Raw genomic sequence first — 24687 nt, 5'->3', positions numbered from 1 at the left:
AGCTGAGTCCCTCCCACCAGGGGCTCTGTGCTTCCTGACGGGGCCCAGCCCACAGTCCCCTACTCCCACACCTTCAGGGAAGCCCCGGGGCAAACTGGGGTTTTGTGTGGAGCAGGATAAGAAATTCAAATGTGCAAAACCAGATCCTGTGGTTAACATGTCCTCCGGTCCCCTCCCCCAGTTCCCTCTCCAGAGGCAGCGACAGGGACCTTCTCTGTGCCTCTCCCACAGGCAGCGTGTGTGTGTCGTGCAGGTGTTGTGCAGGTGTCATGCAGGTGCGTGGTCATGTGGGTGCATGTGCACATGTCCTGGGCCCTTCCACTGCCTCCTGTACCAGAGCAAGAACACCAGGTGTGTCCCCTTCAGCTCCCATGTGTGCTCCGGAAACCTGCAGGGCGGTGCCTCTACTGGCCCGTGGCCAGCGGAGGTGGGAGGGCAGAAGGCAGAGGCATCCCTGGGTGGCTGAACGGGCACAGCTGCAGGCCCAGTGGGCAGCAGGGCAGGGTGGCTGCACAGACCCAGGCTTACCCGAAGCCCAAAGCCAGCGCCCTCAGCTGCACATTCATAGACAGGAGACGATCCCTGTGGTCGTGGCCGAATGTTCTCGCCTGCAGGCCCTTCAGTCACCTGGTAGGAGGGAGAATCTGGGTACCCTCTGCCACTGGGGCCCTGCCCAGCCCAGGCATGGAAGGGGTGGGGGTCTGAGGAGAACGTGGCTCCTCCCCGGGCCTCACTTACAGAAGGGTCCTCTTCGGTCTCTGCATCTGGCTCCTCGGGCTGCAGCTGCCGTCCAGATACTGCAGAGAGAGAGGGGCTGAGTGAGTGCTGGCAGGCGGGCGGGGTCCAGATGGAGGGCCTGGGGCCGGGGCCAGGCGAGCACATACAGGTGGCATCAGCTCAGAGGGCTGGGAGCTGGGACACAGTAGACAGACTTTACAGGTTTAGTCCAGCAAAGTCACTACACAAACACACAAACATCATAGAAATATCTCCAGGGGTGATGGGGAATCAGAATTGTAGAGTTGCTACAATTTATCTAAAATGTCCAGTTTCCACAAAACGTTACCAGACATGCCGAGCAAGAATACAGTAGAGCCAGAAAAATACAGCTAATGGGAACTGCCCCTGAGTGTCCACAGATGCTGGGTTCAGCAGAACCTTCAAGCAACCACTGTATACGTGTTCAAAGAACTAAAGGAAACCATGTCTAAAGAAATAATGGAAAATATGATGACAATGTCTCCCTGAAGAAAAAAATCTCTTAAAGAGAAAGTATAAAAAAAGACCCAAGTGGAAATTCTGGAATTAAAATACTTATGAGAAGGACTCAAGATTATTGATGACTTACCTAGGACACTTTATGGCCTTAAGACTGTAACTTTGTAACATCTATTTGGGATGTTAAAAGAATCAACAGAAATTAATCAATGTGAAGAATGGAGAGGAGGCAATTGAAGAAAAATGAATCGAGCCTCAGAAACTTGCAGGACAAAATCAGGCTAACCAACATACGTGTGGTTGGAGCCCCAGAAGGAAAGGAGAGAAAAAGGCAGAAATGATGACTGACAACAATCTACAGATCCAAGAGGCTCAAAAAGACCCAAGTAGATGAGCATAAAGAGATCTACACCTAAACATATCATCGTCAAAATGCTCAGAGGCAAAATCAAAGAGAAAATCTTGAAAGTAGCAAGAAGAAAAGGATCCATCACAGATAAAGGCACAACACACAATTAAACCTGACTTCTCATCAGAAGCCATGGGAGCTAGAGACAGTGAATAATATATTCAAAGTACTGAAAGAAAATCATTGTCAACCAGAAATTCTAAATTCGATAGCTAGGAAAGTATCCATTAAAAATGAAGGCAAAATAAAGGCATTCTGAAATAAACAAGGAGAATTCATTGCCAGCAGACATGCCTTACAAGAAACACCAAAGAAGTCCTTTAGGCTGAAAAGAAGAAATATCAGATGGTAACTCAAATCCACAGAAAGAAACAAAAAATGTAGGAAATGGTAAATATGTGGGTGAATATAAAAGACTCTGAATATATTTTTTCTCATTTCATCTCTGAACTTCTTTAAAAGACATAAAATTGTGTAAAGCAGGGATGGCAAACTGTTGTTTTAAAGAGTCAGATAGTAAATATTTTAAGCTTTTCAGGCCACGTGATCTCCATTGTAACTACTCAACTCTGCAGTTGCATGGAACTGGCTGTAAACAACATTAAATAAATGGCAGGCTGTGTCTGGCATGTGGGCCAAGGTTTACTGATCCATACTATAAAGCAATAATTCTAACCCTATACTTTTTGGATGATGACACACAGACATGACAAAAGCAAAAGGGAGAAGGTGGAAAATGAGCTAGGATAAAGCAAAGTTTTTATAGTTTTCCAGAGTTAAGCTAGTATTGCCTGGGTTTGGGAGTGGGAGTGGCAATGGCTATAAATTGGCTCGAGAACTTTGGTGTTGACAGAAATTTCTGAAACTGAATTGTGGTGATGGTTGCACAGTTCTATAAAGTTATTAAAATGATTCACAATGAATGGGCTGTATGGCATGTAAATTATATCTCAATAAGACTATAAAAGAAAAAAGTTATTGAATACATAAAAGAAAAATAATTAAAATGTATTGTAGAATTTAACACATGAAGAAATAAAGTGTGTGACAACTATAGCATGAAAAATGGGATGGGAGTAATGGGAAGTCACTGTTGTAAGGGTCTTACATCATACATGAAGTAGTATAATGTTATTGAATGTATACAGTTGTGCCGGTTTGAATGTATTATGTCCCCCCAAACACCACTATCTTTGATGTACTCTTGTGTGGACAGACCTATCAGTGTTGATTAGATTGTAATTCTTTGAGTGTTTTCATGGAGATGCGCCCCACCCAGCTGTAGGTGATAACTCTGATTGAATAATTTCCATGGAGGTGTTGCCCCCACCCATTCAGGGTGGGTCTGAATTAGTTCACTGGGGCACTATATAAGCTCAGACAGAAGGAGGGAGCTTGCTATAGCCAAGAGGGAGACTTTGAAGAATGCACAGGAGCTGAGACAGGAGCTGAAGCTTACAGAGACATTTTGGAGATGGCCTATGAAAGCAGACTTTTGCTCCAGGGAAGCTAAGAGAGGAAAAACGCCCCAAGAGCAACTGAGAGTGACATTTTGGAGAAAAGCTAAAGCCTAGAAAGGAACATCCCAGGAGAAAGCATTTTGAAACCAGAATTCCGAAGCAGTTGCCAGCCACATGCCTTCCCAGCTAACAGAGGTTTTCCAGATGCCATTGGCTATCCTCCAGTGAAGGTACCTGATGGTTGATGACTTATCTTGGACATTTTATGGGGACTTCAGACTGTAACTTTGTAACCAAATAAACCCTTTTTTGTAAAAGCCAATCCATTTCTGGTGTTTTGCATTCTGGCAGCATTAGCAAACTACAACAACAGTGATGAACTACAGATACATAGTATAAACCATAAAACAACCATTTAACAAATAAAAAGGAGATGCATAGGTAATAAGCCAAAAGTGGAAATAAAATGGAATGCTAAAATATATAAATATATTGAATATATATGTGTGTATGTATATCTTTTCCGTTATCCTAAAAAGGTAAGGAAAAAGGAACAAAGAGTAGATGGGACAAAGTGGAAAACAATCAGTAAACTGATAGGATTAAACACAAACTTATTGACAATTATGTTAATTATGTTAAATATAAATGGATTAGAACTCCAATCAAAAGGTACAGATTGTTATATGCAATCTACAAGCAATGTACTATAAATATAAAAACACAGATAAGCTTAAAAGTAAGAAGGCAATAAGCATGGCAGAGTAGAAGCACCAGAGCCCCAACCCTCACAGAAGTTTTGAACAACCAGCAAGAACTGGCAGAAACAACTTCCCAATGCTCCAGAAAACAGTTAAAGAATTGCAGTTCTAGGGCAAGTGACAAATCAAGAAAAAGACAACTTACACGCAGTAGGGTCTTCTGGCCCCTACCCATCCCCCCACTGGTGGGCACAGAGGCAGCCCGCCTTCCCGGCGGGGGTCCCCAGGCCCAGCTCCAGAGGGAGCACAGAAACACTCGTGCATGTACTTGGGGCATGTATAGTTGACCCAGTCTGCCTGGTGGGGGGCTGAGGGGCTGAACCAGGGCACGCGTCACAGGCTCACCATCACAGAATCTGCCCTGCGTGCAGAAAGCAGCCCACAGAGCTCTCCTGTGGAACCCCGGGGGGAGCATCAAGTCATGGCTGGGACATACCAGAGAAACACTTTTTAAAAATGGTCCTGAATATACTTGAAGAGCTAAAGGAAAACATGAACAGAGAACTAAAGGAAATCAGGAAAACAACAGAAGAACACAAAGAGAATATCACTAGAGAGGTGGAAATTATGAAAAGGAACCAAACAGAGCTGAAGACCCCAGTAACAGAAATTAGAAATTCCCTGGAGGCGCTCAAGCAGGCTGAGCTGACAGAAGAATCGATGAACTTGATTGAAGACAAGACAAATATTGTCATCCTGAGAAGTGGAAAATAGAAAGACTGAGGAAAAGTGAGCAGAGCCCGAGGAACCTGTGGGAAAACACGATGTCCACCAATATCCACACTGAGGGAGTCCCAGGAGGAGGAGAAAGAGGAGCAGAGATGATTGAGGCAGCCCAGGTCCAAGGCCCTCCGAAACGGCCCGTAACAGAGGTCAAGAAACTGAGCAATCTCCCCAGAGGGAGAAGAATGTAAGCATGGATGTAAAGTCGGCACTGACTGTATCTTAGCCATAAACACGAATCTCAGTGAAACAGCAGGTCTTAGGCCCTTTACCAATTCTACTAGAGGACCGATGTCCTCGTGCTATATGGAATATCTGTGTTCAAAAATCACATATTACCCTCTCCTGGACCCCTACTCCTCGCGGAGCACAAACACCCAGAACGGCCACCAGAGAACCTCCCCTGCTGGGGAGCCCCAACAAACCGTGCCTGCTTCTGGGCTCGGCATGCTTTTCAGTCTCGCAGCAGCACCCGCCCACGCTCTCCATGAACTCGCTCTGGGCCCAAACAAGGATAGTCAAAGAAATAATGGCTGAAAACTTCCAAATTTAATGGAAAACATGAATATGCACATCCAAGATGAACTCCAAGCAGGATAAACCCAAAGACCCACACCTTGACACAAACCGTCAAATGCCAAAGATAAAGAGAGAATTCTGAAAACCTCAAGAGGGAAGAGAGACCAGGGAGTCTCCATAAGATTAATCTCCAACTTCTCACCGGAAACCATGGCAAGAAGGCAGTGGGATGACATTTTTAAAGTGCTAAAAGCAAAATATTGCCACCTAAGAATCCTATATTCATCAAGACTGACTTTCACAAATGAGGGAGATATTGAGACATTCCCAGATAAACAAAAGCTGAAGGAGCTCATCGTCACTCAGCCAGCCCTAGAGGAAAGGAAAGGACCCTAGACAACAGATTGAAGCCATGTGAAGAAATAAAGCTCTCCATTGAGGATGACGATGGTCAATGTACATGCCAGGACTGTTGCATCTTTGGTTTTAACTCCACTTTTTACTTCCTACAGGTTCTAAAAGACAAATGCATAACTGGAATGAGAAATCAGTGGTTTTTCGGACTCTAATATACAGACATGCAATTTGTGACAAGAACTAGATAAAAGTGGAGGGATTGGGGAGAACCTAAGATGGTGGCGAGGTGAGAAAGGGCAAAAAAACACCTCCATGAAAAATATTAGATAAAAACCAGAAAGTGACCCAGAACACCAGTTTCAGTGATGCACCAGCTGGACAAGGTCTGCTAAAACCACAGGGACCATGCACTTGGTGAAACCGGGAGTCTACATTCTGAAATGAGTAAGCGAGCCGCTGAAAGTCCCGCAGCCACACTGCAGTGTGGGGGAAACCATGGGTTGTCGTTTGGAGACGGACTAGTTCTTTTTAAAAAAAAAAACAGGAGTGGCTGCAGTTACGACGGTGAGAGCCACGCAGTGAAGCACGGCAGGAGGGGCTGTGCCAACCTCTCAGTGTCTGGCGTGGAGGACAGACCGCTGCTGATTTCCTCAGGGCCAAGGGGGCAGAGGGGAGAGCCAAAAGGAGAAAGAAACTGCACTGCTTGCAGCCGGCTCCCCGGCAGGCTGGAGACACTCCTGCCCGGGGCCGTACCCACAGCCCAGAGCCGTGCCAGGAAACCCAGTGTGAAAGGGAGTGTATCCCACAGCACTGCGCACACACCACAATATTGGCCATGGACAGTGGCCTTGGGTGCATACACAGCTAGTTGTCCTGGAGCTGGGAAGGCGGAGCTGTACGAAAAGCGGAGGGGGGGGGCGGTTGAGACACCCCATTCAGCCATCTCTGCATCAGGCTGGCAGTGCCCCTGCATGGCCCAGCGGCCCGGGGTTTCCCTGGAGGGCTGATGCACACTTGTGACGTAGCACAGCCTTCCCTCAGCAGAGGTCCTGGAAGATCACAGCTGAGAAGGGGGCCTGCTCGGAAAACCCAGGGATGCTACGTCCATCCCGGGGACTTGTGGGTCAGCGGCAGAGAAAAGGTGGGGCAAAACTGAAATGAAGGCTTAGACTCTTGCAACAACCTTGACTCTCTGGGAACACCTGGGAGGTTGGATTATTAAAGCTGCCCTGCCTCCCTAACAACCCAGACACACGCCCCACATTCAGGGCGGACAGCACCAACAACACACCCAAACTGAGTTCACCAATTGAACCCCACAAGAATCATTTCCCCACACACCACAAAGACAAAGTTGAGGAGAACTGACTTGAGGGGAATAGGTGACTCGCAGATGCCATCTGCTGGTTAGTCAGAGAAAGTGTACGCCACCAAGCTGTAGATTTGAAAAATTAGATTGGTATTTTTTACAATTTGAAAGAACCCTGTCAAGCAAAGCAAATGCCAAGAGGCAAAAAACAACAGAAAATCTTAAAGCATATGATAAAACCAGACGATATGGAGAACCCAATCCCAAACACCCAAATCAAAATATCAGAAGAGACACAGTACTTGACACAATTAATCAAAGAACTAAAATCAAATGACAAGCGCATGGCACAGGATATAAAGGACATGAAGAAGACCCTAGAAGAGCATAAAGAAGAAACTGCAAGAGTAAATAAAAAAATAGAAGATCTTATGGAAATAAAAGAAACTTGGCCTAATTAAAAAGACTCTGGATACTCATAATACAAGATTAGAGGAAGCTGAACAATGACTCAGTGTCCTGAACGTCCACAGAACAGAAAATGAAAGAACAAAAGAAAGAATGGAGAAAAAAATTGAAAAAATCAAAATGTATCTCAGGGATATGATAGATAAAATAAAACATCCAAATTTAAGACTCATTGGTGTCCCAGAAGGGGAAGAGAAGGGTAAAGGTCTAGAAAGAGTATTCAAAGAAATTGTTGGGGAAACTTCCCAAACCTTCTACACAATATAAATACACAAAGCATAAATGCCCAGCGAACTCCAAATAGAATAAATCCAAATAAACCCACTCCAAGACATATTCTGGTCAGACTCTCAAATACTGAAGAGAAGTAGCAAGTTCTGAAAGCAGCAAGAGAAAAGCAATTCACCACATACAAAGGAAACAACATAAAACTAAGTAGTGACTACTCAGCAGCCACCACGGAGGCGAGAAGGCAGTGGCATGACATATTTAAAACTCTGAGAGAGAAAAATTTCCAACCAAGAATACTTTATCCAGCAAAAGTCTCCTTCAAATTTGAGGGAGAGCTTAAATTTTTCACAGACAAACAAATGTTAAGAGATTTTGCCAATAAAAGATCTGCCCTACTTCAGAAACTAAAGGGAGCCCTACCAACAGAGAAACAAAGAAAGGAGAAAGAGATATAGAGTATTTTAACAGACATATATAGAACCTTACATCCCAAATCACCAGGACACACATTTTTTTCTAGTGATCACGGATCTTTCTCCAGAATAGACCATATGCTGAGACATAAAACAAGCCTCAATAAATTAAAAAAAAAAAAATTGAATATATTCAAAGCACATTCTCTGACCACAATGGAATACAAATAGAAGTCAATAATTTTTTATTTGTAACTCCACTATTTATTTCCTACATGATATAAAATACACAAACTCCAATGAAAAATCAGTGGTTTTGGACTCAATGTAAAATATGTAATTTTTGACAAGAACTATATAAAGGTAGGGAATGCAGGAGTATAGGAACATAGTTTATGTGTCCTATTGAAGTTAAGTTGGTATCAAAGAAAAACAAGATTGTTATGGATTTAAGAGGTTAATTTTAAGCCCCACAGTAAACACAAAAAAATTATCAGAGAATATAACCATAGAGATGAAAAGTAGAGCATGGGTTACGAGAAGCGGGGGAAGGGGCAATGAGGACTTAAGAAATGAGTGTAGGGTTGCTGTTTGAGGTGAAGGGAAATTTCTAGTAATGGATGGTGGGAAGGTGATAGCATTACAACATTCTAAATGTGATTAATCCCACTAATGGAATGCTAGGGAGGGGGTGGAATGGGAAGATTTAGGCTGTATATATGTTTCCACAATTGGAAAAAAAAAAAAAAAAAACAGTCTAAATAGATGACAGCTGAATGCCAAGGATGACCCTGGATGGGATCTGAGGATGGAGGAGAGGAGGCTCAAAGGGACACAGTTGGGACATAAGGAAAAGAAAAAAGGAAACATAGAATGTAAGCTTTGTATCAAGGTTGAATTCCTTGAACATCTTAGCTGCGCTTAATGGGATTGCATAAAAGAATGTTCTTGTTCATGGGAAGTGTATATGTGAATTACAGTGTTTGTTCAAGGATGTGTGCACTAGCTCTCATATGCTCACAAGACAGAGCAATAGATGATGGATGATAGGGAGGGAGGGAGGGAGGGAGGGAAAGAAAGAAATGGTGTCATGACAACATGTTACAGTTGGTGGATCGGGGTATCGGGGGGGTCAGGGAATGCTGGAGTTCTGTGTAAGGGGTTTGTATTGTTTTTGCAACTGTTCCTATAACTTTGAATTTATTTGAAAATAAAATTTAAAAAATAAATAAATAAATAAATACACAAATAAATAAATAAATAAAAAGGGGGAAAAAGTGGAGGGATGGAGGGGTATAGGAATATAGTTTGAATTCAATACCATTGAAATTAAGTTGGCATCAAAGCAAATGAGCTTGTTACAGATTTAGGATGTTAAATTTATGCCCCGTAGTGACAACAAAGAAAATACTGTAGAATGTATGAGCTCACAGAGACAGAAATTAGACAGGTTACTAGCAGCAGGGAGAATGGGGAGTCAGTGCATAAAGGGTGTAGGGTTTCTGTTTGGGGAGATGGGAAAGTTTTAGAAACGGAAGGTAGCGAGGGCACCACAACAGCGTAATACAAGTAATTGCACTGCATGGTGTGCCTCGGAGGGGGTGGGATGGGAAAGTTTATACTGTGCATACATACGTTCCCACAATTAAAAAAAAAAGAAAGTAATTAAAAAGACAAGGACAATATGTTTCTCTGGACAGGATCTAATAAGGGAGGAGAAAAGGCTCAAAAGGACATTATTGGGACATGAAAAAAACAGAATATAGACTGTAAGCTGTATATCAATGTTCAATTTCTTGAACTTGATAACTGTACATAAGGTGGGTACATAATTGAATATCCTTGTTCTTAGGAAATGCACAAGACAGTATTAAGTGTTCAAGGAACATGTTATACACAACATACACTCCTGTTCAGAAAATGGATTGATAAACAGATAGACAAATAGAAAGGCAGAAAAATGAATACATAGAATGACACTGGGAGTGCCAAAATGTTAAAATTGGTGGACTTAGGTATCTGGGGAGATAAGGGTATGCTGGAGTTCTCTGTATGGGGCTTGTTATTTTGTAACTGTCCTATAATTTTGAAAGTATTTCAAAATACAAAGTTACATTTATAACAAATGAAAGAAATATATACACCATATGAAAGCTAATGATAACATTTCATAATGATAAGGGAGACAATTCATTAAAAAAGTGACATTCCTAAATCTGTACATGTGCTGATTATGTCCCCCAGAAAAAGCCATATTCTTTAATGCAATCTTGTAGGGGCAGATGTATTAGTGTTGATTAGGTTGAAATCTTTGGATTAGGTTGTTTCCATGAAAATGTGACCCACCCAACTGTGGGTAATAACTTTGATTAGATTATTTCCATGGCGGTGTGGCCCCACCCATTCAGTGTGGGCCTTGACTGATTTACTGGAGTGCTTTAAAAAGAGCCACACAGGCCCAGATGCTTGCTGCAGCCAAGAGAGTCATTTTGGAGATATCCATTGAAAGTAGACTTTTGCTAGTCCAGAGTTTGCCCGGGAAAAACTAAGAGAACACCCCCAGATGCCTAGAGAGGAACAACCTGGGAGAAAGCCCTTCTGAAACCAGAACCCTGGAGCAGACGCCAGCCACGTGCCTTCCCAGCTAACAGAGGTTTTTCCAGACGCCAATGGCCATCCTCCAGCAAAGGTAGCCTATTGTTGATGCCTTTGTCTGAACACTTTTATGGCCTTAGGACTATAACTTTGCAATGAAATAAACCCCCTTTATAAAAGCCAACCCATTTCTGGTATTTTGCAAATGGCAGCATCAGCAAACCGGAATAGTAAATATTTAATAACAGATGTTAAAAACACTGAAGCATAGGGACTCCCAATTTAATAAGCCTCGATCTTGAGGCTTGCCCTTTTGAAACTTATTTCTGCAATGGCAAAACTAAGCCTACTGATAATTATGCCTAAGAGTCACCCCCAGACAGCCTCTTTCATTGCTCAGACGTGGCCTCATTCTCTAAGCCAACTCTGAAGGTGAACTCACTGCCCTCCCCCTACGTGGGACGTGACTCTCGGGGATGAGCCTGGCCTTGGCATCATGGGATTGACAATGCCTTTTTGACTAAAAAGGGTAAGAGAAATGAAACAAAATAAAGTTTCAGTGGCTGAGAGATTTCAAATAGAGTACAGAGGTCATTCTGGAGGGCACTCTTAGGCAAGCTTCAGTCAGATATTGCAGATTGCCACAATACGCCAAGCCGTAATCAACGGTATTTCTGAAAACCCTAAAGAATACCCTGGGCTCTATATAAGACTCTATAAAAGTTTTATTTATTAAGTTTATTTTTTCAGAAACTTAAAGCCTCCAGATTGTTCCTATGCCAGATAAGCCCTGAAACCCAGAGGTACCAGTCTCTCCAAATTCATCAACCAGTTCCAGCCCTCTACCCCATAATGTTGACACCTCTTTTCAGCACAAAGAAGTTAGTGGTCATTGCCCAGATGCCCCTGAAGACTGAGAGAAAGATCAAATGAGGGGGGAGGAGGAGTAACTGAGAGGTTAGGATTTAGCAAATGACTGAATACTGACTCATAGAGATATTTCTTTTTAGTGTCTGTTATATTAGAATAGCCAGAAGGAAATACCTGAAGTTGTTGAGATATAAGCCAGCAGCCTTGATCTTGGATGACGCTTGTGTAACTATACAGCTTTTCTTGTATGACTGTGTGATTGTGAAAACCTTGTGACTGACACTCCCTTTATCCAGCGTATGGGCAAATGAGTCATAAAATAAAGACAAAAAAATAATAGGAGGGGATAAGGGATGTGGGATGTTTTGGGTTTTCTTTTTTATTGTGATTTCTTTTTTTTTTCTGGAGTAATGAAAATGTCCTAAAATTGACTGTGGTGATTTATGCACAACTATATGATGATACTGTGAGTCATTGATTGTATACTTTGGATGGATTTTATGGTGTGTGAATATATCTCAATAAATTGCATTAAAAAAAAAAAACAGCAAAGCAAAAACTAGCAAACCTGAAAGGGCAAATAAGCAAATCCACAATTACAGTAGGAGAGTCTAACACTCCGTGCAGTAACTGAAGGCCCTACAGTATAAGGAGGCTCAAACCGCCCATCAAACGGAGACTTAACTGAAATTCATAGGATAAACAGCAGCCCCACCATGGCAGCTTAACATTCATCTCAAGTGCATGGGGAATAGTCTATATATTCTAGATAGACTATATGCCAGTTCATAAAAAAAGTCTCAATAAAGCTAAAATAATTTAAATCATACTAGGTATTTTCACTGATCCTAAGGTAATTAAATTATAACTCACCCACAGAAAGATGTACGGAAGAGCCCTGAAATCTCTGGAAATTAAACACACTTATAAATAACTGTAAGGAGAAACGACAAGGAAAATTAAAAAGTGTTTCAAATTGAACGACAATAATAAAAACAACATTAAAATGTGTGGTGTGCAGGTGAGGCTTAGAGGGAATGCTTTTATTAAAAAAGAAGAAAGGTACAGAATTGATTATACAAGCTTCCACTCTGGAATCCAGAAAAAGAAGAACAAATCAACCCCTAAGTACAAGGAAGGAAACAATAGTGATAAGAATGGAAACAAATGAAACTGAAAGGTGAGAGTCAATTGAGATATAAACAGAACCAAAAGCTGAGCCCTTGAAAAGACCAATAAAAACGAAAAACCTCTAGCTAGACTGATAAAGAAAAAAAGAGAAAGCACAAGTTACTAGTATCCAGAATGGAAGTGGGCACACCCTGAGACCCTGCGGGAAGGCCCTAAAGAGAGAGAAGGGGGGATATTAGGATCATTAGGATCATTAGGATTTTAGGGGATATCAGGAATTTGACAACTTGAGTGAAATGGACAAATTCCTTGAAAGCATAAATTACCAAAACTAACTCAAGATGACAAAGATAAACGGAACAGCCCATCATGATCAAGTGGAATTTATCTGAGAGTTGTGACATAGGCTTAGCATTCGAAATCGATTGATGAAATTCAACCTATTGACAGAATAAAAGAGAAAAAAAAATGTGATCACATCTCAGCAGACGCAAAATCCAACACACATTCATGATTTAAAAAACAAAACAAAGCAAAGCAAAACTCCTAGCAGCCCAGGTGAGGAAGAGAACTTCCTCCACCTGATAAAAGGTGTCGATGAAAAATCCTCCAGCGAACACCTGACCTCGGGGCGCCCCAGGACGCGTCATCCTAGGACCGGAGTGGGGCGGCCGTCCCCTCTCACCGTCTCCAGTCGCCGTGCACGGGAGGCTCTGGTGAATGGAAGACGGCGAGGAAAACAAAAGGAGCACACACAAGGATCTTTGTTGACAGATGCCATGATTGCGTATCCAGAAAATCCTAAGGAATGCACAAAAAAACTACTAGATCTAATAAGCAAATTCTGAGAGCTCAAAGCCTACAAGGTCAACATACAAAAAATATGAGGAAGAAATAACTAGAAAATGAATGTTAAAAATCAATTCCATTAATAATAGCATCCAAAAGACATAACATACTTGGGTAATTTTAACAAAATTTGGGAAAGATCTGTACACACAAACTATGCAAAGCATGAATCATAAAACAAAAAGAACGGACTCAATGGAGAAACTGAACACATTATCACCAAGTGGAAGACTCAGTCTTGTTAAGAAAGATATCATATCTCCCCATGAGATTTAATGCAATCCCAATAAAATTCATAGCAGGATTTTTTTGTAGAAATTGACAAGCTGATTCTAAAATGTATATAAAAATGCAAAAGACCTATAATAGTTAAAGCAATTTAGAAAACATAAAACAAAATTGGAGTACTTTGTTACCTCTTTCAAGACAGTGTGGTATAAACACATAAATCAGCGGAACAGAATAGACCCACACGTAAGTGGTTGAGTGACTTTTGACAAAGCAGTTATTTCAAAAAATTGTACTGGAACAACTGGATATTTATTTGGAAGAATATAAAGCTGGATGCTTACCTCACGCTACACCTAAAAATTAACTCAAAATGAATCATGGAGTTAAACGGAAAACCTAAAGCTTGAAAAGAAGACATAGGAGAAGCTCTCTGCCACCTTGGGGGAGGCAAATATTTCTTAGGAGATAAAAATTATTAATCATAAAACAAAAAATTGATAAGTTCGATTTCATTCATAATTAAAAACCTCTCATCTTGATAGATATTAAGAAAATGAAAAGGCAGCACATTTACCTGACAAAGAACTTGAATCCAGAAAAACTACAACTCAACATAAGATTTAATATCTCAATTAAAAATAGGCACACCATCCTGAATGCAATTAACTCCACTGAATTATACACTTGCAAGTGGATAAAATGGGAAATTTTATGTTACCAGAATAAAAAAATTTTCTAAAGCCCATAGAACTAAAGAACACAGAGTAAACCCTAATGCAAAGTATGGACTATATAACAGCTTAATTCCTATTATATCTATAATACATAATATGTAATTAAATTAGGAGGGTATAATTATAATAATATTGTTGCACCAATTGAAACAGAAGTACCACTCTAATGCACAGTAATAATAACATGGAAAACTGTGTGGGGGGTGGGGTGGGATATATGGAGACGTGGGTCCTTCTGCACGATTTCTCTGTAAACCTATAACCGCTCTACTTTTTAAAAATGTGCAAAATATTTGAGCAAACACTTCAGAAAAGAAGATGTGCAATTGACTAAGAAGCACAAGAAAAGATGGTCAACGCCATTAGTCGTCAGGGAAACACGAAGGAAAACCACACCGAAACAGCACTGCGCACCCACGAGAACGGCTTAGCCTCAGCGAGACTGACCAAGGCCCCTCCCGCGCGCTGGCGGAAACGTGAAGGAAACAGACGGCGGTTCCCCACCAGGACAAGCCTGGCCTCACCAGCTGACCTCGGAATTTCACCCTCGAGTATTTACGCAGGAGAAACGAGATCAGGCCCACGAGGACGCGGGGTTCGCACAGCCCTGTGCCCAGCAGGCGTGAGCGGACGTGCGCTCTGCGCCCTGGACATACCCAGGAGGACCCCCCGGGCACTGACACATGCTGCGCCGTCGGGGACCTCAAAACACAATGCCGAGATTCGTATGTAACGTGTGACTGGTGTTTGTGAAACTCCGGAAAAGATGAGCCGGTCTGAGGTTTCCAGGAGCGGGTCCGCGGCTGCCTGGGGGGGCAGACCCCGCGTGTGCTCGGGGCGCGCCCACATCGAGGGCACGTCGTCAAAACTCAGTAACCGCGCACCTCATCATACCCCAGAAAGTCGACTCTAAAACATAAAAATAAAACTTGTGGGATGCGACAAAGCCATGTCTAGAGGTAAAAATATAACTTCAAATGAATAAGTGAGAAAAGAGGACACTAAAAATCTAGGATCAAAATACCCATCTCAAGAAGTTAGGAAAAAAACAGCAAACTAAAACAAATCAAAAGATGGATGGAAAGCCTGAAAGATAAAACCAGAAGTCTTCTTTCTGTCTTTTTTTTTTTTTTTAATGGAATAAAACCTACAATGAAGAGAATCAAGATAGCCAAATGCTGGTTTTCTGAGAAGACCGACAAGACTGATAAATCCCTGGGAAAAAAGAGAAAAGGTACAATTCATCAATATTAGAAATGAAAAAGAGGACATCCCTTTCTTCAAAACAGAACTTCCCAAAGTTGACACAAGAAGTAATTGAAAATCTGAATAGTCCTGTAATGATTAATAAAATGGATTTGGTGATCAAAAACTTCCCTACAAAGAAATTTCCAGATTCAATTGGTTTCACCAGTGAATGGCTCCAAATATATAAGGAAGTAATAACAGTAACAGCCACAAACTTTTCCATCCTATAGAAAAAGAGGGAACTTTTCTCATCTCATGTTATGTGGTCAGCATAACAACAACAACAAAGGACAGGACAAGAAAGATAATTTACAGACTAATTTCCCTTATGAATACAGGGCAAAAATCCCAAGCAATTTATTAGCCAATCAAACAGTGACATATAAAAATTATAATATATCACGATTGTTCTGGTTTTCTAATGCTGCTGGGATGCAAAACACCAGAAATGGATTGGCTTTCATAAAAGGGGATTTATTTGGTTGGCGTCTGCTCCAAGTTCTGGTTACAAAAATGTCACTCTCAGTTGCTCTTGGGGCGTTTGTCCTCTCTTAGCTTCTCCAGAGTAAAAGTCTGCTTTCAATGGCCATCTTCAAACTGTCTCTCATCTGCAGCTCCTCTCTCAGCTCCTGTGCATTCTTCAAAGTGTCCCTCTTTGCTGTAGCAAGCTCGCTCCTTCTGTCTGAGCTTATATAGTGCCCCAGTGAACCAATCAAGGCCCATGGTGAATGGGCGGGGCCACACCTCCATAGAAGTTATCCAATCAGAGTTATCACCTACAGTTGGGTGGGGCACATCTCCATGGAAACACTCAAAGGATTCCAGTCTAATCAGCACTAAAATGTCTGCCCCACAAGACTGCATCAAAGAATATGGCTTTTTCTGGGGGACATAATACATTCAAACCTGCAAAACGATAGCCAGATTTATTCCAGGAACATAAGTTTGACTTAACAACTAAAACTCAATTCCACATTACAGAAAAACAGAATGATCACTTTAATAGATTCTGCAAAAGCATTTGATAAAATTCAAGTCTTTCCTGGTTCAAAAAAGAAAAATTCTTACCAAACCACAAGAGAAGGGAACTTCCTGTATCTGGTAAAGGGATTCAAAACAAAATAAACAAACAAAGAAGCCATTGCAAGCCTTGTGCTTCATGGTGAAACGCTGAAATCTGGTTCAGGGCGCACATTAGCAGGTATCAACACTTGCCAGGAGAGACAAACAGACCCATGGAGCAGACAGAGATTCCAGAAGCAGACAACAGGAAATGGATGAGGTTTTCAACAGACAGCCCTGGGTCCGTGAACTATCCATAGGAGAAATGCTAACTGTGACCCCTACCTCAACCAGGAGCAAAAATCAATTTCATACGGATTGTAGATCTAAAGTTGAAGGTTTAACAAAAAAGATTCTAGACAATAAACAGCAATGACCTGGGGATAGGAGCACAGAAAGCACTAGCTATAAAGGAAACAACGGATAAATTGCTCTGCATAAAAATTAAAGAACTTGTGTTCATCAAAAGACACCACTGAGGAGTGGATAGTCAAGCCATTGGAGAAATACATTTGCACTGTCCTTAAGCGCCCTGCACCGCACCCGCATGGAGCAGCTGAAACGAAAAAGAATGGCCACACCAAGTGGTGACAAGGATGTGGGGCAGCTGGAACTCCCACCCCGATGCAGACGTGGGGAGTGAATGGAGACGGTCACTTTAGAAAACTGTCAGTATCTACTAAAGCGAACATTCGACCCAGAATTCCATACCCAGATGTATCCCCAACCGAAGGGAATACTTGAATTCTCCAAAAGACATGTTTGCAAATGTCCATCTCAGCACTATTTTTAGTGGCCAGAAACCAGATTCTCCTGTGTCCATCAACAGTGGAACAATTAAAAAATAAACGGTGGTGTGTGTGTGCAGTGGAAGATTACGTGGCAATGAAAATGAATGAACTACTTGTGTGTGAACGTGGACCAATTTCTCCAGCATAACGTTGACATCAAGAAGCCAGACGTAAGGAGAGTTCACATGGAGGGCCCCGTGCCTGTGCAGATCACACTCACGCTCAGGTGTGAGCTCAGATGTGTGGTTACGCTGGGGGGGGGGGGCGGCAGAGCAGGGCCTCCTGATGCTGGAAAGTTCCACCTCTCAACCTGCTTCTGGTACACGAGTGTGTCCGCTTTGTGAGAAGGCATCAAACTATAAACTTATGATCTGTACCCTCTGTCAATAAAAGTTTTTAAGTTCTACATAAAACAAAAAAGGGGAAATTAAAAACTTTATACCAACAAATTTGAATATTTATTGAACATATTCCTTAAAAAACACACTACCAAAACTACACAAGAAGAAATAGAAAATTTAAGTAGCTCTTTATTTAAAAATCAAACCCCTTCTTTGAAACCTTCCCACAAATAAAACCCCAGGCCCAACCTCCTGTGAATCGCAGGGAATATTTAAGGAAACAGCCCCCGGGGACCTGTAGGGCCCCAGAGAACGGAGCACACCCCTGCCAGGCGGACTGGGGACCCGGTCCTGTCCCCGTCCATGGGGTGTGTGTTCAGTCCCACCTCTCCAGGGGCCAAGCCCACACCCCTGCCTCCAGCGACCCCTGACCCCTGCCGCAATCTCAGTTTCCCCATCCGTAAAACCAGCCTTGGGAAAGGTGTCCATTCAAGAATCAAACACCCCTGAGAGGGCCCCCGCAGGCCCCTCCTCCCTAACCAGGCAGCAGGTACCGTGGAGTGCAATGCGCAGCCCCTTCTCCGCGCAGCCCCTTCTCCACACAGCCCTGTGCCGGCCCGCACGCCCACCACCCACCTGCCCAGCCTTGGCCGCCTGCCCCCAGGGACCCACGGGCCACTCAGACCCAGCCCCTGCCACCCACCAGGCCACTGCTTCGGACGTGCTCCTCCTGGGCCTGGATGCGCCTCCCCCACACGTGTCCCCACCCCCACCCCGTGGCCCTGCGTTCTAATCCGCTCTCCATCCGTTCCCACTGGCCCCTGGGCTTCCCCGCTCCAGCCCCCCTGCAGCCAGGGAACCCCTGGCACCGCGCCACCTCGCTGCCCCCGCTCCAGCCCCTGCCGTGGCTCCCCAGTGCTCTGTCCCTGAAGGACAAGCCCCGCCCTGAGTCCCGAGCCCCAGGCCAAGGCCCGGTGGCCCTGCTCTCCCGCCTGGCCTTGAACCCCAGCCACACCAGACCCCCAGCACCCTGAACGCAGGGGCTCTGGGAGGCGAGCCACTTGCCCCCGTGGCCCGACAGCGGGGAGGCGCGCAGGGACTGCATGCCGGGGCTGGGACCCAACGTCCTGCACCCCGGCCGTGCTGCCGCGGGTTGCGCGCCGCCTCTGCCTCTTCGGCGCGGGGACAAGTCTGCGCCGGCCGTCCCCCGTCCCCCGACCCCCGACCCCGAGCCCGGCGCGGGCAGGGGCAGAGGAGGGGCCTGTGCGCACGGGCCATCCTCAGCGGCAGCCCTGAGACCATCCAGGACGGGGCACTCGGGGGAGGGGAGAGTGGGAGGAGGCCCGAGAGGCTCGGCGGGGGCAGCCCAGGGACGTAGCCCGCCGCCCTCCTCCCTCCGAGAGCTCCCCGAGCCTCCGGGAGCCAGACAGCGACGCCCGAGACCCGCGAGGGTGGACCCGGCGCCGGGCGCGCGAGTCCAGGGGAGGTGGGCGTGCGCTGGAGGAGGGGCCTGGGGCCGCGGGGGTCGGCGCGGCGAGGGGAGGGGCGAGGGACGGGGGCGGCGGCGCGCAGGAAACGGGGCCCCTGTGGGGGCAGGGCCGTGGGCGGGGCGGGGTGCGCTGGGGTGGGCACTGCGGGGGAGGGCCCAGAGGCAGGCGGGCTGGTGGGCGTGACGGTCAGAGGTGAGAAAGGGGGTGTCAGCTGGAGGCCCGCGGACACCCCCTGCGGGTGCACCAGGGACGCGGGAGGGACGGCGGAGGCGCAGCCAGCCCTCAGCTGGCACCGGGTGGGCACGCGGGGGCCTGGTCACCCCTGGCAAGCAGCTGTCCTTAAGCGCCCTGCAGCCATGAGGAGCAGGAGCTCAGGGCCACGGCCACACGGCGGGGAAGTCGCTTCCCTGAAACCAGAACCCTGGGCCTCGCCCTAGCTGGACCTGGCCTAGAGCCACACAAACAGGAAGGGGGACCTCCTGCCAGCAGTAGGACGGGACTTTCCTGCCAGCCTCCACCTGCATGCCTGGGAAGGGGCAAGGAAGAGCCCCCGGGCCCAAGAGCACGGTCCTCCCAGCCCCCTCTCCTGAGCCCCCACCTCAGCCCGGGAGCAGGGGAGGCAGCCCACCTGCCCTGGCTCGGGCCCCCACCACCTCCTGGCCCTCACGGATAGGTTTCGAGTGGTCACCTTGAATAGTGACACTGGTTATTGGCCACTGAAGCTGCCACTCACAGAGAGGGGGTGGGGGAGGCACACCTGCCCCAGGTGGCCCAGCAGGTTGGGTTCCGGGCCACCACCCAGGCCCTCACCTGGGGCTTCCCCAAGCACCTTCCCTCCCCCTCCTTGACTCGAGTCTGCTGGGGACCTGTCCTCGCCCCAGCCCCTGCACCCGGCCTCAAACACCACCTCCACGTCCCACTCCTGTGGGGGCACACCTGTACCCCGACTGCTGGCTGCCTGAGCGTCCCGGCCCCTGCTCAGGGTGGTGGGTGTGGGGGAGCTGGGATCACACAGGGGGGGCCTCTGGGTGGTGGGGGGAAGAGGTGCAGAGCAAAGGGGAGGCCCCATGCTGGCCCGGGGGTCAGGGTGGAGGGGAAGTGGGGGCAGAAAGGGGCACTTTCTGTCCAGGGCAACCTCCCCCCAACACACACCTGGAGCCACAGGAGCCCAGCTCTGAGCTGAGGACCCCCTGGCTACCAGCCACCAAGTGGGGGCTCTTGGAGGTTCCAGAGTGGGGCCCCTTGGGGGTCCCGGGTTGCAACTTTCCTTAAACAAAGCTTCGGCCTGCACCCTGCCGCTCCCAGGCGCAGCTCCGGGGCGGGGTCAACGCTGTGGCCATGTTCTTGTGTCCCAGGGCGACGGTGCAAGGGGGGCCCCGAGGGTGGCTCTCAGCACCTCTGCTGACTCCGGGCTTGCAGGTGTGTGCACACACACATGTGTGTGTGTGCGTGCACACTCTCGAGGTCTGTGTGCCAGTGCAGAAAGACGGGTCTGGGCTTGCCCACCCCCACCCCCACCCCCACCCAGAGCCCCACGGACAGTCCTCAGTGAGACCCAGGCTGGCCGGGGAGCTGTGGCAGTGCGGGCCAGGGCAGGCCCACTCGCTCCAGAGCCCACAAGGGTACACATGAGCATTGGCTGCTCACACCCACCCGGCCTCACCCCGTCCCGGAACTTCACGAGGAAAGTGCGGGCTCGGCTGACTGTCACAAGACTTCAGACTTTCCACAGCAGCACCCACAGCAGCCACGGCCCTGCCCGCCCCATCTCGATTTTTCTCAAGATAATTCTCCCTGGATGGGGTGGGCAGAGCCCAGCTCCAGGAGGCTGCCCGGGGCCCCTGCTTCTGTCTCCAGGCTCCAAACAGGCCGTGGGTCCACATGGACCTGGGGAGAGGGCGGCCCTGGCAAGCCAGGGCTGGTGACATCACTCTCCCCCTCAACACCCTTCCATGGCTCCCTGGTGCCATGAGACAGCCTGGCCTCCAAGCCCCTCCATGCCTCCCTGGCCGGCCCTGCAGCCCCCGCCCTCGCTGCTCCTTCCTGGGCAGTGGGCTCCCAGCCACCCTGGGCCTCTGCACATGCTCTCTCCTCGGCCTGGGCCTCCTGGCCACCCTGCTGACGTTTGTGGTGCTGCCCCATCCCCAGGCCCCAGAACAGCTAGTTCCCCAAGTACTCAGCCCCTGAGCTGGCATGCAGTGGGTGCATAATAAATGCTAGTGCCATGAGTGGGTGTGGGAGGAGGGCAGGGGCTGGTCAGACAACCAGAAAGTAGCAAGTCTGCTCCGCCTGCGGGCGAGGCCAAGCAGTGTGGGCTGGGTGGGCAGCCACGGGGCCAGTCCATCTCGTTCTGCAGGTGGCCACTGACGCCAAGGGGCCCCTCGCCTCAGCCCCTCTAGACACCTTCAGGTCAGCAAGCCCGGGCAGGCCTCTGACAAACCCCACCACCACCTTGCCAGGGTCCCCATCCACCAAATGAGGTCATCATGGTGGCCCCTTCCCCTGGCCACAGGATCCACCCTGGGATCTGCATGGCCTGGAGCTGGCACAGCTGTGCTGGCATCCATGGGTGCCAACTGCCCTAGTGGGTCTGTGCTCCCCCCAAGTGGGAGCCTCTGTCCCCCACCTGTCCAAGAGCCAGGGGCAGAGCTGGGCAGCTGGGGGCCCGCTCCAGAGCCTTGCCCCTGGTTTCCAGGGGATTTGGGGTCTGAGACGGCCCCTCCCTGTCCTCTCTGCCCAGCCTGGCTGACCCTCCAGTGTGCAGAAGGCACAAGGTCAGCTGGAGCCGCTGTGAACTGCTGCCCACCCCTCCGGTACCGGGGTGCCCGGCTGGCAGGAAAGGACGGAGCTGAGGGCTCAGAGATGCCCAGTCCAGCCCCACCCAAGCCCCCTTGCTGGCTGGCCCCACGGATTGTCCATCTGCCTGCACAGGCCAGCCAAGAGGCAGGGGGAGCAGGGCCCCCAGGGGGAACCGGGAAGGGGGAAAGGGCAGATGGTGGGCCCAGAAGAAGGTGCAGCCCGCTTACCTAGGCCAAAGCTCTCCCAAGTTGCCCAGAAGTGAAAATCGCAGCGCGCTGGCGGCGGCTGCCTCCCCGCGGCCCGCCCCGCCCCGGCCCTGCCCTCCCTCCAGGCCCCGCCCCCACTGTCCCCTCCCTCCCTCCAGGCCCCGCCCTCCCCGTCCCGGCCCTCCCTCCAGGCCCCGCCCCCACCGTCCCCTCCCTCCCTGGGCCGCCTCCTCTCCTGGGGCAGCGGGCTCCGAGCCTTGCCAAGCCCACCCGCCCCGCCAGAGGGAGGGGGAGGGGCCCTTACAGGCCCAGGGGCTGGGCAGCCCCCCAGGGCTCGGCTTCCTGCAGCGTGGGGCCCCCAGCCCAGACCCCAGGGCGCCCCCCAGCCCAGGCAGCTGACTGGGGAGGAAACGCCCACTGTGCACCAGGACTTCTGAGTCATGGCCGCTGGCCCGGCCCGGTGTGTGTACCGAGTGGGTGGAAGGATAGGTGGACGGACGCACAGACAGGAGGAGGAGGCAGGAGCTTCCCGAGCGGGTGTGCACGGGCCCTGGGCCTCAGTTTCCCTGTGGGTGAAAGGAAGTCTCAGAGCTGTCCCAGCTAGGGATGCAGGAGGGGCAGGACAGGGGGCCCTGCAGGAGGGGCCCCTGAGATGAGGACAGCTGTGTGCTCCGATGAGGACAAGGCCCCTTGAGGCCGGCTGAAGCCCCCCACCCAGGGCCCAGCGAGCCCCTTCCAAGGCCACAGTTGCGGAGGCTGGAGGGGCAGGGCTGCATGCACACGGCCTCCGCCGGCGCCCCCCAAGGCATCCCCACCCCTCGCAGCTCCAGGACATCAGGTGAGCGGGGTGGGGGTGCCTGGAACCAACATTTAACAAGCCCCACCCCGAGTAATTTGGGTACAAGTGGTGGCCGAGAAACGGGTCCCTGCGTTGACAGTCCCCATCGCTCGCTCCCCCAGAGCTCAGTTGCCGGACCTGCACCCCTCCATCACCCCTTGCTGCCCCCAGGGCCTCACTCCCAGCCCCATACCTCCAGGCCGCAAGAAAAGGGGTGCAGCTTCCCGGCTCCACTCCCACTTCGGGGGCCAGGCAGGCCGGGGCAGGATGCTATCTGCAGATCTCCTGGATCCCAACAGCGCTGCACCCTGGTCCCACGGCCCAGGAGGGTAGAACCGGGCTGGCTGCGGGCACCTGCACCCCACGAGCAGGCCCGTGCAGGCCCGGGCGGCTGAGGAGCCCAGCCCAGGGAGGGTGGTTTTGGGCTCAGCCCTTCTGCCAGGCCCAGGGTCCTGGCTGGCGACCGCAGATGTGGGGGCTTCTCGGGGCAGCCAGCTACAGAAGGCACCAGAAGCTCCACCACAGGCCCCTCCACCTGATACAGGAAGCCAGGCACGGCCCAAGCAGGCTGACAGCCAGAGAAGGGGGCCCGGGACAGGTCAGAGGGTTCCCAGGCGGGGGACAGCGGGTGAGAAGGGCCGAGCCCTCCAGCCGTCCTGGAGGTGAGGGGCCGCCACCCCAGCCCCACTCCCTACAAATGCTGCTGCTAAATCCTATCGGTTGCAACATGAAAAGGGCCTCTATGACAGCATGATGGGAAAGGTGGCCAGGCCAGCTCCCCAGTGATCTCACCCACACCCACGGCCCATCCACACCCACAGTTCACACCTGGGAACTCTGTTTACAGCTGACACCCCCAGCAGACTCTGCCCCCTCCCCAGGGCGGGGCGCAGCCGACTCGGCACCGTGCCCCAGATAGCAGCTGGTACCAGATGGGGGGCTCGGTGCTAGCACGGAGCGGGGTCTGGGGTACTCGATGGAATGCTGACCCCCACCCCGTTACCCCCTGAGCCTGGGTGTCCCAAACTCCCCATCCTCCTGATCCGACCCCAACGGGGACTCAGCCCCCATCGCCTCTTGCCTGGGCCACCACGATGGCCTCTGCTGCCCACACCTGCCCGCCGCAGAGCCAGCCGCTGCTCAAGCCCTTCCCGGGTGCCCCCAGCTTGCCTGCCTGAGACTGCCCCTCAAATCCACGGCTCCCCAACTCACGAGGCCCCCTGCAGACCCACAGTGGGCACACGTGCCGTCAGCTCTGCCCGGACGCCCTCCCCAGCCTGGTCCCCGGACACGTTCCCACTGCCGTGTCCCATGAAGCCCACGCCCCATGCGGCCAGCGCTGGGCCCTCGTGAGCCACCAGGGGGACCTTCCCACCTGGCTCCTGGGCTGTCGGTCAGTGGGAGCGCCCTGGGCAGGAAAGGGGTTCAGGCTGCAAAGGCAGAGACCCTGTGCTCAGGACTGCCGTGACCCAGGAACTGGACAAGGCTAAGTGCTGGGAGGACCGAGAGCCAGGGCAGGGGTCCGCCAGACCCCCGGCTCCACCTGGCTAGTCTGGGTGGGGGGGCAGGAGCTGGGCAGGACGTGTGCGGCACATTCCGCCTCTCTGGGCTTGGTGTCCTGCAGTGAGGGCAGG

The 24687-nt window shown here is 49.3% G+C and overlaps 1 protein-coding gene across 1 annotated transcript in view; it reads right to left on the bottom strand.

The window, feature by feature from the left end:
* AHNAK2 (AHNAK nucleoprotein 2) overlaps positions 1 to 24687 on the bottom strand; it is a 46324-nt gene that overhangs the window by 16721 nt on the left and 4916 nt on the right. The window contains 2 exon segments of the mRNA XM_037831691.1: positions 529 to 627; positions 739 to 797. Coding sequence (XP_037687619.1) covers positions 529 to 627; positions 739 to 797 — 158 coding nt within the window.

This window comes from Choloepus didactylus, chromosome 4 (genome assembly GCF_015220235.1).
Source record: "Choloepus didactylus isolate mChoDid1 chromosome 4, mChoDid1.pri, whole genome shotgun sequence".
NCBI classification, from domain to species: domain Eukaryota; kingdom Metazoa; phylum Chordata; class Mammalia; order Pilosa; family Megalonychidae; genus Choloepus; species Choloepus didactylus.
The sequence above is the reverse complement of the archived record's forward strand: the minus strand, read 5'-3'. Positions and strand labels throughout refer to the sequence as shown.